Raw genomic sequence first — 15,321 nt, forward strand, 5'->3', positions numbered from 1 at the left:
TTATAAAGTCCTAGAGCATGTTACAATCTGCACATTACCATTCACAAACAGGAACATCTGGAAGACTTCAACATTCATAAAGCATCTCTCTTCAACTTGGAATCTTTATTAGAACTCCTTCATCAGAGTGGCAGATATCTTTGGAAAATAATCTCCCTTTTTATGCCTCACCTGATTTATGATTGGAGGGTAAATACAGAATCACTTCTGTTTTTATATCTTTCAAAGAATCTTGAATCATTTTGATAGAAATTAGAGTCATTTTGTTGGAAGTCTTTTGCTCTATTGAATTAAATATGGTAAACTCAATACAGGATTTTTTGTAGGCCACAAAAAATAAGTAGTGGTATCTTCATTTCGCTATATCATTGAGTTAACTGAGAAATGGTAAAGATGTGGTTCATTGCGGAGTATCACTTGCAAAATCTGCTTATTCCCCATTGTTATCCTCACCAAAAATCACCCTGAATTCGTAAGTGAATGAGCCTCAAACATGAGAAAGTAAGCCTAAATGGCTGGTAGCTGCTGATTTTCTTCTCCTTTACTGTTTTTCAGTATTATAAAAGACTGAGATTTCTTTTTTCAACTCTGGAATCTTCCCTTCTTTGGGTAGCTTGAGAATTAATCCTTCAACACGCTCACAGTTGTTTTGCTTCTACCACAGATCTCCTCTACCTGTGGTTCAATCTAACTGCTTTTCTTGACTTTGTTCTCTTTAATACAATCTTACCTCCCTTATAAGCAAATATGGCACTGTGATGTTAAAATCCATGTGGGGTAGCTCTACTGTCCTTAATGGTGAAAAGTTTGTTTTGTAAACCTTTGCTGATCTTTTCCATTTATCTTCTACTTGCTGTCCTCCTTCCATTTTTGTCCTTACATATCCTCAGGGTGACTTCATTTAGTTGGGTCCCTTGCCAAGCCTTCTTTAAAGTGGTTTTACCTTCCAATGCTTCTCTCTGTTTAATGAGGCAATAATGCTCATAATCATTCATCATCCATCTTCAGAAAATTTTACATGAGTTTATATTTCAATACAGTGTTGCCTTTGGCTGCCATCTCTCTCCTGGTTGCAAATAAGTCAAAACATTCGACTGTTTTAAGGATTCTTTAGGTCTTCTTGCTATGGCAATTGATTTACACTGATTAAATTTTGATATAAAATTATAATTGCTGTTAATATGTCATGTCTATTGTCCATTACCCAGTTTTCATTATCAATTCACGTATTCAAAGAGTTCAAGACTGAGTTATTCTCAAACATGTGTATATCTTTTTTTATTAATATCATTTCATCTAGCTTTTTACTTCTGATGTTTTCTTTGACAAGTCTGTGATCTAAGTGGTCAAATATGGGGTAAGTTATTATTGGTGTGGGGGTTTGTTTTTTTTTAAAGTAGTGAGAAGTGAAACTAACTATATATCTCTTTACACACACCTGCACACACACCCCCAAATATAAATTACCATTTTTACTGATATGATTATTAATTTATTTTCTATGGGTTAATATATATTATAGGCCATAGGTCTGCTATACTAAAGACCTGGGGGCAGCTAATACCTCCTTAACCCAACCTGTCCCCACTCCAAAGGTTTTATGAGCCAAGATGCTATAAGACAGATTTGGAGCAGTTTGAGTTAAGTTCAATCTTAGGTGGAATCAGTTGTGGGAAATATGTATATAAAAACCATTCTATCTCTTGAGCAGTAAGCTTATGAGACCTCAAAGAATTTCCTGGCAGGCTGCTTTTACCTGGGGTGGGAGGTATGGGAGTTACACTGAATGTATTTTTGTGGAGGATGGGAAAAAAATTATGCTCATTTGTAGTTCTGTTAAATAAATTAAATGTCTACTTGAAATCTCTGGCTCCCAAGATACACTAGATGTTGAACCCACTTCTCGGACAAATAGAATGGAGTGGGGATCTATCGCAATGATCTTAGTTTAGGAAAAAAAAAAATGAAGACATGAGAGGACATAAATTCCCTGGCCCTCAATCAGCAGTCCAGGCAGTAAAAAGGGTAATGACACCTGGCTTGTTGGCAGTAGCCTGGGCAGCACATGTAGCAGTGGGAAAGAGGGGACCTCAGTAGTGGCTTAGTCTGCAAGTAGCTGTTCAGACAACATTGGCAACAGTAGGATCACAAGGAAAAAACTCTGGCCTACAGGTAACATTTCAGATAACAATGGCAACAACAGGATTACAAACAGGTGCACTTTGGATTTCAAGCAACAATATGGCTAACATTGACAATCGTAGAACTATAAGGAGGGCACCTTGGCCTACAAGCAGCAATTCAGATAACACTAGCAATAGCAAGTTAAGAGGGAGGACACCCTGGCAATAGTTCAGATGGCAAAGGCATTAGCCGGACTGTAAACATGGCACCCTGGCCTGCAGAGAAAGCAGCTTGGACAGCTACCAGAAGTACCAAGAGAGTAAAAACAGTGACCCCTCTGAACAGCAAGCAGCAGTGGAGTGAACAACAGTGATGTAGGTATCTGCAGACTGGGTAGCATCATAAGCTCTTACAGAATTGGCAACACCATATGGGCCCTTACACATTAGGCAGCAAAATGAGACACAGCAGTAAGAAACAACAGGGGAATGATAATGGGCAATAGAGGAAGGATAATGAGCAGCAAAGAAAGAAGGATGATGGATAACAGCAGAGGAAGGATAGTTAGCAGCAGGGGGAAGAAGGATGACAGGCAGTTGAGAAGGATGATGGACAGCAGAAGAGGAATCTTCAGGGTAGTGCTTTCTTTGTATTTGTTGTGATAAGGCCCCCTCTGCTTAACTATAAGGATGAAGGGATGGTACTTTTTCTCTGAAGCTAAAGGGAAGATCATTGTAGGCCAGGACACTAGGACTGAGTTAACTCCTTATACTCCTATCTCTCCCAGGGCTGCAGTGCATCAGGATGCTAGGACACAAATTCAGGGCAGAGTGAGTTAACTTTATCCCCAAGGTGGATTAATTTAAATCCAAATATGAGCCCTTTGGGCAATAAATTAAAATAACTTTTCTTCCTATTGAGCTGGAAGTCTCTGAGACCCCACAAGAATTCTTTAAGGATTTCTCATATCTGGGAGGCAATAGTTATGTCTTATGGAAAATAAAGGGAAGCCATGTTTACTTATTTATAACTCAGTTTGACAAAGGGGCTATTTATTTGAATCCTCAGGTTCCAAGTACTTCATTGAATTGAATGTAGAAGCTCTCCTTGGATTGTCTCACAACAGAAAAACAATTTTCCCCCTAGAAATTTCATATTTGACTTGGTGTCTATTTGAGTCTTCATGATTTGGATTTGCCAAAGATCAGTTTCAATCCAAACCCAAAAGCTTTGGATGACACTACTCAAAGGCATACTAAACAATAAGTTATTTAAAACACATTTTTTCCTTTCCTATATAGTACTTGCAAAATAAATCCAAATTTATAATATTAGGATACTCACCCAGGTGGAAGAGGACCTTGATTAACTGTATTAAGTTGTTGAGAAGCAGAATTTACTGACTGCACTTGTCTAGAAGTTGGAGGTGTTGTTAAAGCCACAGTGGTAGGAACTGATGTTCCAGCTGTTGCTCCTTCAGGAATTACACTCATACTTGTTGACGGTGATGAGTCTGTACTAGATACAGGAGTTTCAGAGGGTGCAGGAGAACCATTGACAGATGCTATAGTTGGATTAGGTAAGAAAAATTTAAAAGGTGTCAATCTTAATTTTCCTCTAAATTGCAAATACAATTCTTATTTTTTAAAAGTTGGTGAAGTCCAGGGGCAGCTGGGTAGCTCAGTGGATTGAGAGCCAGGCCTAGAGACAGGAGGTCCTAGGTTCAAATCCGGCCTCAGACACTTCCCAGCTGTGTGACCCTGGGCAAGTCACTTAACCCCCATTGCCTACCCTTACCAATCTTCCACCTATAAGTCAATTCACAGAAGTTAAGGGTTTAAAATTTAAAAAAAAAAAAAAAAAAAAAAAGTTGGTGAAGTCCAAACATAATGAAACTCATTTAAAATTAAGTGACCTTAAAAATTCATGAAATGAATTATAGGATACATGCAGAATGAATTATAGGATACATGCAGAAATATAGATACATGCAGAAAAAGAATATTAAATTTTATTTGTTTTACAAACATATATATGCCTCTAAATCAAGATTTTAATGGACAAATTTACAGGTCTTTTTTGTTTTAAAATGTGATCAATACTTATCAATGTATGTCATTTGCCATTTCCTCAATATAAAGTCATATTAAAAGAATAAGCCAACAGACTCAATTATTGGACACACTGTGGAATCTCAAAGGTAGATGGGACCTCCAGAGACTTTTATTCCTTTTAGCCCCCTTTAGACTTTTTTATAGTCCAAATGGCATCAGAATAGTAATATCCTATACAACATAATTTATTGAATCTAATTGCCACGAAGTATATCTTAGCAGAAGGTACCATCTACATTTTAACCATTAAGACATAATGCAAATGTTATTGTCACCTTTCATGGATGACTAGCTGTAAAAAATGTCAACAACCCAAGAAGTGATGGAAAGGTTACTAAATATCTCATGGCTGTGTATGGAAAAATTATCCTAGTCAAAAAAATGTAGCCATGAAAACACTCCAAAACCCCCAGAAATAATAGTTCTATTGATGTCCACCTGAATAAGCAATTAGAACAAAATAATAATAAAGATTATAATCATCAAGTTATAAGATTAATGGCTCATCCTAAATGTCTCTTTTTACAATACCAACCTGGTCGGCGGGGAGTAGGAGGAGGTGGCCTTGAAGGTCTTGGAGGCCTAGAAGGTTTAAAACCTCCATTTGTGAGTGATGGAGAGTTGCTGCCATTGACCTTTCTATTGTCACTGCATCCTGGTTCCTCAGCATTTTCAGGTCCATTTGTATTTGATCTGAGTGAAAGGTGAGGGAAAAGGAACAGAAGAAAATCTTGCAAAGTACGACAGGACTAAAATCTTATAGCTCTACAGTTAAGACTCTTCATTTCAAATTAGCTTTATCAAATATATATTTGGACAGTTTATTTTTTTAAATAAATGAGTCTTCTTATAAAAATAAAGACCAGTTTCCAGGTAAGATTACCTGGATTGAGGACAAATGGACTGAGGATTTTGATTATTTGGGTTCCCCTAACAGCCATAAATCACACAAGCAAAAAAACTGGCAAGGGGAGTATGGTAAACTAAGGAGTTGTGGTGAATGTAACTGGCTTGGAGATCTACTTAAAGATTCTGATATACTAATTAAGGATCCTTAAAGAATAAGAGAAAGAGAAAAAGGAATATACAGTAGAATCAAGCAACTTAATGGAGAAAACCAGCATGATGGAAAAAACCCAAGTGTAGTCAGGAGGTAGTCCTAGATTTACTATTAACTAGCTACTTGCCCCTAAAAGCACAACACCATTTTGCTGTGTCTCAATTTCTCCATTTGAAAACTGACAGGCTGAATTGCTTCTTATAAAGTGACTACAATGTCCATACCCTTTGAATCAAAGACTCCATTACTGAGTTTATATCCCAAGGAAATCACTGATAAGAAAAACATCCCCATAGCCACCAAAACATCTATAGCAGCCCTTTTTTGTGATGGTTACAAATTGGAAACAAAGCAGATGACCATTAGCTGTGGAAGGGCTAAACAAATGTGGTATATGAATGTAATGAAATACTACTGTGCTCTGAGAAATGATGCATGTGATGAATACAGATACACAGAAAGATCTACTTGGACTGATACAAAGTGAAGTATGCAGAGCCAAGAAAACAATGTATGCAGACTAGAACAAATGTAAATGGCAAGAACTACATATAGAAAAGTCAAAATTATAAAGCTCAAGCAGGACTCTAATGAAGAGATATGAAAGGACATGCCCAATCCATCCCTTTGTGGTGGAGGTAAGTCCATAAGTGTTACACATTGCACATTTTTTCAGACTTTTTCAATGTATTGTTCAGTTGTACTTGGTTTGGATTTTTTCCCCCTCTCTCAAAAATGTTATTTATTATATACGTTGGTTCTCTAGGAAGAGAAGGGTGCAGGAATGAAATACTTGGGATAAACTGTGATAATGTGTGAAAAAGAAGAGAACAAAAAAACTTATTTAACAAATTCTATCACTCTAAAAATCTGGAAATAAAGGCTGATCAGGGAAAAGACAAAAGACTAGATTTTAGGAATGTATGTGGGAAAAAGAAAATATACTATATGGCCAATATAATAGAAAAGTCAAAGATGTGGTAGAAATTGGGTTTTAAAAAGAGCTTAGACTATCTAACTAGAGCAGGGGTAGGCAACCTTTTTGGCCATGAGAGCCATAAACACCACATTTTTTAAAATGTAATTTCGTGAGAGCCGTATAGTGCTCAGTGTGTGCTCCTGTAACAGTGCCTGAAAAAAATTGACTTTATGGCTCCTGCAGAAAGAGCCACATCTGGCCCTCAAAAGAGCCAGATATAGCTCGAGAGCCATACGTTGCTGACCTCTGACCTAGAGCTTCCTCTTCTCCCTTCATCTTCATCTCTCATCACTAAGGTATCTTTCTCATTCAATCTAGCACATATAAAGAAATGATCTTTATCCCTTTCAAGGCAAATCCCTTTATATTCACAAACAGCCCCAATCAAACTTGTCTTCTTCAGCAGACTGTCACTTCTACCACAACCATTCTCTCATTTATCTTTTCTTGAACACTCACCTTCTATCTTAGAATCAATACTATATTATTTCCAAGGCAGAAGAGTTGGTAAGTACCAGGCAATGGGGGTTAAGTGACTTGCCCAGGGTCACATAGCTAGGAAGTGTCTGAAGGTCACATTTGAACCAAAGACCTCCTGTCTCTAGGCTTGTTTCTTAATCTACATCTAGATACCTTAGTCTCTCTGTCTACTGGTGGCTTCTCCATTGCCTATAAACAAGCCCATGTCATCTATCTATCCCTGGTAGTAATAACCCTATATCTCTTTTCCCTTTTGTGGCTAAACTTTTTGAGGCCATCTACAAACAATGCTTCCAATTCCTTTCTATACTCCCTTCCTTAACTCTGATACCCAGCTTATCAACATTCAAATGACCCTGCTCTCTCCACAGTAACAATTGTCAAATCTTAATTGTCAAATCTAATGGTCTTTTCTCAATTCTCATCCTTTTTGACCTATTTGACTTTGATCTCTTTGACATCATCTTCTCCTTGAGATTCATCTCTAGGAGTTTTGTGTGTGTGATCTCTAGGGGTTTTGTGTGTGTGTGTGTGTGTGTGTGTGTGTGTGTGTGTGTGTGTGTGTGTGTGTGAGAGAGAGAGACACTATTCTCTCCTAGTATTCTTTTTACCTATTGAACTGTTCTTTCTTAGTCTCCTTTCTTGGATTCCCCATGCTTATCACATCCACTTAACCATGTGTTTCCCACAAGGTTCTGTCTTGGTCCATTCTCTCTTCTCCTTCTATACTTTCTCACTTGGGGATTGCATCAGCTCTCAAGGATGCAATTATAATTGTTATGCAGATGATCTTCAGGTTTTATTTGTCTAGCATTAATGTCCTTGCTGGCTTCTATGCTTACATCTCCAACTGCCTACTAAACATTTAGAAATAAATATCTTATCCAAAATTGAACTCATCTTTTGGCCAAAGCCTTTCCCTTGTTCCAAACTTCCCTATTACTGTTTTGTTTTGTTGTACCCCCTACCCATTATTGTTGAGTACCACCAGAAGGCAGCTTAGTTTTTATATGTAATTAAATTTTTATATATTAAATATATATTTAATATCAAATATAACTAATAAAAATTACAAATATTAATTTGATTCTAATTATGTTCTATTATGTATTAAGACACTACCCAAATCCAAGCATAAAGAACTGATTTTTGATGTCTAGAAGTTTAATATCTAAAACAGAAATATATCAGCCTAAAACTTAACAGAAGCTTACTAAGAAATGAAAATATAGTAAAGAATTTACATGCTATAATGTATCTAAGAATAATACTGTTTAAAAAAACTTTAAAAGTTCAAGTACTAACTTTCTTGGAATGTAACAGTGACTTAAAAAAACAGAAGACAACTGAAAAATACAAGCTATTTCAGGCACATTATGAAAACTATCAGGATACGTACTAAGGCTAGATTCATGCCACAAAAAAAGCATGATTTTTTAAAAAGTAAAAACTCCATAAAAGTATGTAAATTTTCTAGACAGGAATTAAAATGGGTGACAACAGAAGTCAATGTGCTAAAGACCTAATCAGCTCACTTAAGAGGCTGCCAAGATGGGAGTGGAGAGAATGAGATGTGGAACAGAGAGGAGAGAGTCAAACCTGTAATTGGAGGTGATTTTCAGAAACAACCTTCTTTCTTTTTTTTTAAACCCTTTCCTCCTGTCTTAGAATCAATACTATGTATTGGTTCCAAGGCAGATGAGTGGTAAGGGCTAGGCAATGGGGATTTAGTGACTTGCCCAGGGTCAAAGAGCTAGGAAGTGTCTTGAGGCCAGATTTAAACCTAGGACCTCCCATCTCCAGGTCTGGTTCTCAATCCATTGATCAACCAGCTGCCCCAAACAACCTTATTTCTAAACGAACATGCACATGTTTGGAAACCTTTAAACCTCAAGTTCCCTTTTCCATTTCCCACTTGGGAAAATTCACTTGGGTGTATAGCAGTAGGAAAAACAAAAGGATGAAAATTGATTAAGGTGGGGCTTTTATGGAAGCTAGAATAAATCCACAGCATCATTTGCTCTTGTTAAACTTGATATAGAAAACTGGCAACAAATTATATAATAGGAAATTTAAATGGGGGTATTCAAATCTGTTCAAACCCACTTACATGACAAAACATAATAAATATGCCTTCCAAAACAAAAGTTTTCTAAGCTTCTAGAACATATATTTCTAAGTTTCCAGCACTGTTTTTATTATATCATAACTAAAAATAGCAAATGTTTTCTTTTAACAAAGATAATATTTAACAATGCTAACTCTTGTTAGTGGATTTTTAAAATAAAAATATGTTCAATTATTAATTTCTCTTGCCAACATTCCCCCAGCAAATGAGAGGGGGAAAAAAAGAAAAAAGAAAACCCTTACAACACATATGTATAATTATGTAAAACAGATTCCCATTTTTTTTTAATATCAGGTTTTTATATGGAAGCAGTAACAGAATTTGTTGAGAAACCCTTAGCCAAGGTTTAAAAGTTGGAACAAGTATATGATTTTTTGAACATCATTGTTTATTGTTTTAAAATGTGTTATTAGAAATATGGTATTCTATTTGAATGTGCATTGTGAATCTGCTATTTTGTAAAACCCACTTTCTCTCACAGAAAATCTCATTTTTGGGTACCAAAACCCTTCTAGTTCTAAGCTGTATATATATTTTTGATTTTTTTAAAACATTTTTTTATAGAGCAATTGATTTTTCCTTTTTCTCATCTTGTACTGGAAGTACATATATAATCATTATTTATCCTTTTTTTTGATTCTACAGCAAAATAAGCTCAATGCAAATACCTGAGCCTGAGACTATGGGATTGTGATTTAATGCCTCTCTGATTCCAGGAGAAGTGCCGAGCCACATGGTCAGAGACTTGACTAAATAATCTGCATGAATTGCAGGAGTTCTATGCCAATACTTGAAGGGCTTGAAAATTGGGGTTTGAGTCCTGGAGTCCCAGTCTTTTCTAAAACTTTAGAGGACGTGGGTCCCCTCAACTTAAATTCCTAGTGAAGCACCTAAGATTGGCTATCATTTAATGGCTCATTCCCTGAGAAGGTGCAGGGAAAAAATTGGATCAAAGAAAGGCATTTCCCTTATTCCTCTCTATATAGAAAGAAAATGGCAATTTTTCTGTAGTCCTGGCCCTGAATGGGTTATAGCAAACTGCTTAAATCGCTTTCATTGGGCCTTGAATCAAAGGCCTGTTTAGTTCCCCTACATTTTTTGCACATTTTACATTTCATTCACAAGTTAATTTTTTCTCTGTTTTTTGAATTTTATTCTTTTTATTTTTTTTATTATTTCCTTTGCCAATTGATTTCATGCACCCCCGTGACTCACTTAGCCATGCATCCTTGGCTGACCTTTTCAGGGGAGTTATGTGTTAGTTAAAATTTTCCTCAGGGGTGTGTGTGTTAAGTTTTTATAATCATAATGTCTGAACTATAATCTATATTGCAAGTCAATTTTTACTCCTGTAGAAGTAAACTCAGGGGGGTAATGTTAATTCTCAGAAGAAAATGTATGTTTTGTAATCTATAATGTAAAGTTTAAATTCTTTGAAAGTAATTTCAAGATAAGGATTTTGCCATCTCCCCAGAATCCAGACGACGAACCTATTTGGTGGAGGCACCAAAAGATGCCTGAAGAGCCTTCACTGGATCATGAAGATCCAATTTGAACTTTGGGGCACAGTTGATCTGAACTATGGGGTTGGATGCATTTATTTTGAATGGACAGTTTATGCCAGAAAGGGGGACTGCCCCCTTAATGTTTTTTTGTCAATGTACCAAACATTGGTTTTGTTCTTTCTCCCTTTTATCTCTAAATTATTGTAAACTCTAATTTGATTATATTTTCCTGATCCATTGGGGAGATTTGTCTCCCAAAGGATCACAGGGGGGTAATGTGTTAGTTAAAATCACCTGGGGTTCTATTTGGAAGGATTGAACCTCAATATAGTGTTTGACAAACTTCTGTGGACCTGTGGGGGTCCTTAAAACTACATTTCCCAACGGGTTTCATGGGTTTCCGGTTTTGGATGACGCATTCAAGGTGAGGGACTGTTTGAAATTAGGGGGAAGTGACTTGGAACTTCCTCTTTAGTTACCTGAGCTCGAGGAGAGAGGAAGGAAAATGGCTGAGGTGAGGTTGGAATAGGTTTCTTACAGGCGCATGGTCAGTTTATCTCTATCAGCATGGCTTTTATTAAAATACTATGCTTCCTTTTGATCTCGGCCCTCATCATTTTTAATCATAACAACTTCTTGAAAGAATCCCCAAAAGAAAAGTTCCCATAACCAAAATCCCACATCAAAAAAAAAAATTATAGCAAGCATCCAAAAAGAAACATCTTAAGTTCCATGAATCCACAATCAGGATCACATAGAACCTGAAATTTTCTACTAAAAACCAAAGGAGATCTTGGAATACAGTATTTCAAAAGGCAAAAAGGCTTATAATCTAAGATAACTTAGCCTGAATAGTGTAATATTATCCTTCAGGAGGAAAAAACAAACTTAATGGAATAGAGAAGCTTCAAGCATCTCAGTCAAAAGAAGCCTAAAAAGGTAAATATATTTAAGTAATCTGAAGGGGCTATATGATGATGTAGTGCTAGCATTATAACTTGGGGAGAAGATACAAATGTTTCTTAAGAACCATGTTTTCAAAGGATAGTGAGAAAAATTGAAATTTCCTGGGAGGTTCACTGGACCTTTCTGAGGGTTTTAAAAGAAGAAAAGGTAAAAGGAAGAATATTCTACTGCAGAAAGGAGGAAGAAAGGGGTGAAACTTTCTATTTCTCTCATAACTGTTATGAGTGAAAAGAGAACTGTCTGTAAATATGGAGGGGACTAGGAATTAGATGGACCTCACTCTTATCTAAAACAGACACAAAGGATTGAAAGCACACATAGATATACATACAATATATGGTGTAGAAATAACTTGGAAGATAATCAAAAGTAAGAAACCAAGGATTAAGAGGAAAGATATTACTTAGATGGGAATTAAGTATAAGCAAAACAACGTCTTCATTCTGAAAGTATTAAAAGGGAAAAGAGAAAAGAAAAGAACTAGAACCTAAGGGAGTAACCATTAATTGGGTAATCACTGAACAAACTGTGATACATGATAATTGTATATTATTGCAGCATAAAACAGTGCAAAAGAGAAAACTTAAGAAAATCCTTGGTTGTAATGAACTGGTATAGAGTGAAATGAGCAGAATAAGGAGAACAATTTATACAAGGAAAATATTCTAGTGGGGAGAAAAAACTTTGAAAGATTCAAGAACTCTGATCAAAGTAATGACTAACCCCATTTACTGAGGATTTGTGATGAAGAATGTTAGACATAGGTTTCAAGGTGCAAAATGAGACATATATTTTTGGACATGGTGACTGTATGGATTTGCTTCACTATGCTTATTTATTACAGGGTTTTTTTTCCCCTTTCTGTCTCTGTTTTTAATGGGGAAGGAGAGAAGGTTGGCAATGGTGTTGCCCCAACATACACAGGACAGAAGGAAGCTCAGAAAGAAACACAGATAAGCTAGAAAGTTTGAAAGTAACATGTAGAATTTATCATTCTTAAAAAACCGTAAGCAATGTGAAGAGAAAATGTATAGTCTTGTGTAAATTTTTTATACTCTGCTGCATTTGTGGAAATGCTTTATTTTTCTATGCTTAAGTTAATAAAAAAATTTTTAATTTTTTTTTGATACTATTTCTCTAAGAACTTTAAATTCATTTAAACAAGAATTCCAAATGACTCCAAAGCAATATCACCCAGCCAAGTTCCCCTAGACAAACCTTTTAGAGACGGAGTGCCAGGCCCCACCCCCCAGACTGTGAATGTGGTGCCTGCCTCCCACAAACAACATATTTTGCCCCTCCCCTCATCAAGTGTTGGGTGTGTCCTACCCCCATCCTTACCCCAACACAGGGGAGGGGAGCCCATTGGGCTGCTGGGCAGAGGGGCAAATGAAGTGAGGAATGTCCTCAGCAAGTGTAAAGAGGGGGAGGGGAGTAGCCCAAGCACTCTGCTCCCCTCCAGCTCTGCTATCTGTGAGCCACCCACCTTACCCCCCCCCCCCAACCGGGTGTATTCCCATTGGTTGCTGAGCAGAGGGGTGGAAGTGTGAAAAATTGTCCTCAGACATGGTGGAGCTGGGGAAGGGGGCAGCTTCACCCAAGTCCCTTTGCCTTTCTAGTAATGAACTCAGAGAGGGGTAGGGGAGTGTTCTGAGTGCCATCTTTGGCACCTGTGCCATAAGTTCACCATCACTGTCCTATAAAAGCAGTACCATATATACAATCAATGAACCCTGTATAAGAAAAACAAGTCACCAACAGAGTTTTAGCAAGATAAAATTATATCGAACTCTGTATTTCCCATGAGGAAACTATATATACTATATATACTGTCTAATTTTTTTTACTTTCCCACACTGATTACATTCAGCCTAAAGTTGCTATGTCATACTACAATAAAAGACTAAAAATCTCATGGCCATTTGGATCCATCCATGTGAGAATACCAACAATATCTAAGGAACCCATGCACAAAAACCAAAGGCTGCCTAAAGGTGACATTCTTATTATCCTATAAGTGGCAATGTTTCAGAAATAGCAATAATATTGTATAATCTCTAAATATTATCCCAACAAATGATTCAAATAACATGAAAACTCTCCCTAAATATAACATCAATACTATTCAATTACTGCAGGAACTCCACAAGGCAATTAGAGTTAGAGACCTTATTGAGTTACATCTCAACCTGTTGAACATGTATCCCTGTTTGCTTTACAAAACTCAAAGGAAACAAAAGACTTTAACCTCTGGCTTGCCAAGATGTAGGAAAATGAAGAGAACCAATAGAATCTAAAAATCATCTTTAACAATATTTTCTTGCCAGGTAAATTTTTTTTTTCTCCTTTTATAAGATCACAAACCTCCCCTTGATGGCAAAAGTCATGACCTTTTCCTTATTTTTATACCCAATAGTCACTCAAAACTTTTAAATAGAGTAAAGAGATTTTGATACTATTAGCATCTTAATCTCAGAGCATGAAGTTCCCTTCATGTAGTCGTACCTCTTCCAATAGCAATTAACAGGAACAAATGCACATAACTCTACAAACCAATACCAAGAAGATAATTCTTTTTGCCTATATTCAATCTCATAGTTATAAGCTTTAATTTATCACAAATGGCACTTTCAAATATTACACAAGGTACTTCCATTTCTCTTTCTAAATAAAGTAATATAGGATAATGGATGCTTTATTTATCATTTTGTACTTAAATTATTGCCCTCTCTCCATTTGATATCAAAAACACATTTTTAAACAGAAAGTTGGGCATCCTCTAACCCTGTACATCCATAGTAAGCTGTCATGCATCCTTCAGAGTACATCCACATTCATATGAAATCTCTCCCTTTTTAATCTTTACCACTCAATTAATTTGTTTTCAGTATAAGCCTGATTTCAGAGTTCTGTTCTGTATTACTTCAATATTAATGTTTCTTTGTCTAGTTCTACAATCCAAGAAATCACTTACATTCTCATGTTATATATCTTACCTTGTATCATTTCTGGTTCTGGAATCATCACTCTGTGAACTACCTTTATCATCAGCAAAAACAAACAAACAAAATCCAATGAGATTAGAGTCTTGCTTTCAGATATTTTTCATGCTTAAGATTGTGTAACCAAAATATAAACTTAGTCTTTCTGATATAGAACATATTTTAATATCTGATCGAGATTCTAACGTTAATTTAAATTTAATAACTTAAACAGAAAGTTAAATAAATTTATCAATTGCATTAAACAGAATTAGTCTTACTATATTTTACATATAATAAAAATATTTTCTATTACATTTAAGAGCTATACTGTAGGGGCAGCTGGGTAGCTCAGTGGATTGAGAGCCAGACCTAGAGACGAGAGGTCCTAGATTCAAATCTGGCCTCAGACACTTCCCAGCTGTGTGACCCTGGGCAAGTCACTTGACCCCCATTGCCTACCCTTACCACTCTTCTGCCTTGGAACCAATACACAGTATCAACTCCAAGACAGAAGGTAAGGGTTAAAAAAAAAAAAAAAAAAGAGCTATACTATATTTATGTGGGCTATAGAATTCAAAATTTCTATGTACCTTTTATAAAATGTTATTTCTTGTTTTAATTTAAACCTAGTCCATTATCTTTTTTTTTTTTTTTTTTTTTTAATTTTATTTTTAAACCCTTAACTTCAGTGTTTTGGCTCCTTGGTGGAAGAGTGGTAAGGGTGGGCAATGGGGGTCAAGTGACTTGCCCAGGGTCACACAGCTGGGAAGTGTCTGAGGCCGGATTTGAACCCAGGACTTCCCGTCTCTAGGCCTGGCTCTCAATCCACTGAGCTACCCAGCTGCCCCCCATTATCTTTTTATATCCCAATAGGATATAAATAATATGTCACTTTTTCTAGTGATTACTTAATAATCAATTACCTAGAAAACAGCTGAGAACCAAAAATAAAAAAGGCTATAGGGAGCTGAAATGGATGAC

At 36.3% G+C, this 15,321-nt stretch overlaps 1 protein-coding gene across 1 annotated transcript in view; it reads right to left on the minus strand.

Annotated features, from left to right (window-relative positions):
- ITCH (itchy E3 ubiquitin protein ligase) overlaps positions 1 to 15,321 on the minus strand; it is a 109,644-nt gene that overhangs the window by 71,158 nt on the left and 23,165 nt on the right. The window contains exons 5-7 of the mRNA XM_044664381.1: positions 14,353 to 14,395; positions 4,774 to 4,931; positions 3,469 to 3,688 (exon numbers count right to left, since the gene is read on the minus strand). Of these exons, the coding sequence (XP_044520316.1) occupies positions 3,469 to 3,688; positions 4,774 to 4,931; positions 14,353 to 14,395 (421 nt within the window). The remainder of the gene's footprint in view (positions 1 to 3,468; positions 3,689 to 4,773; positions 4,932 to 14,352; positions 14,396 to 15,321) is intronic.

This window comes from Gracilinanus agilis, chromosome 2 (genome assembly GCF_016433145.1).
Source record: "Gracilinanus agilis isolate LMUSP501 chromosome 2, AgileGrace, whole genome shotgun sequence".
Classification (NCBI taxonomy): domain Eukaryota; kingdom Metazoa; phylum Chordata; class Mammalia; order Didelphimorphia; family Didelphidae; genus Gracilinanus; species Gracilinanus agilis.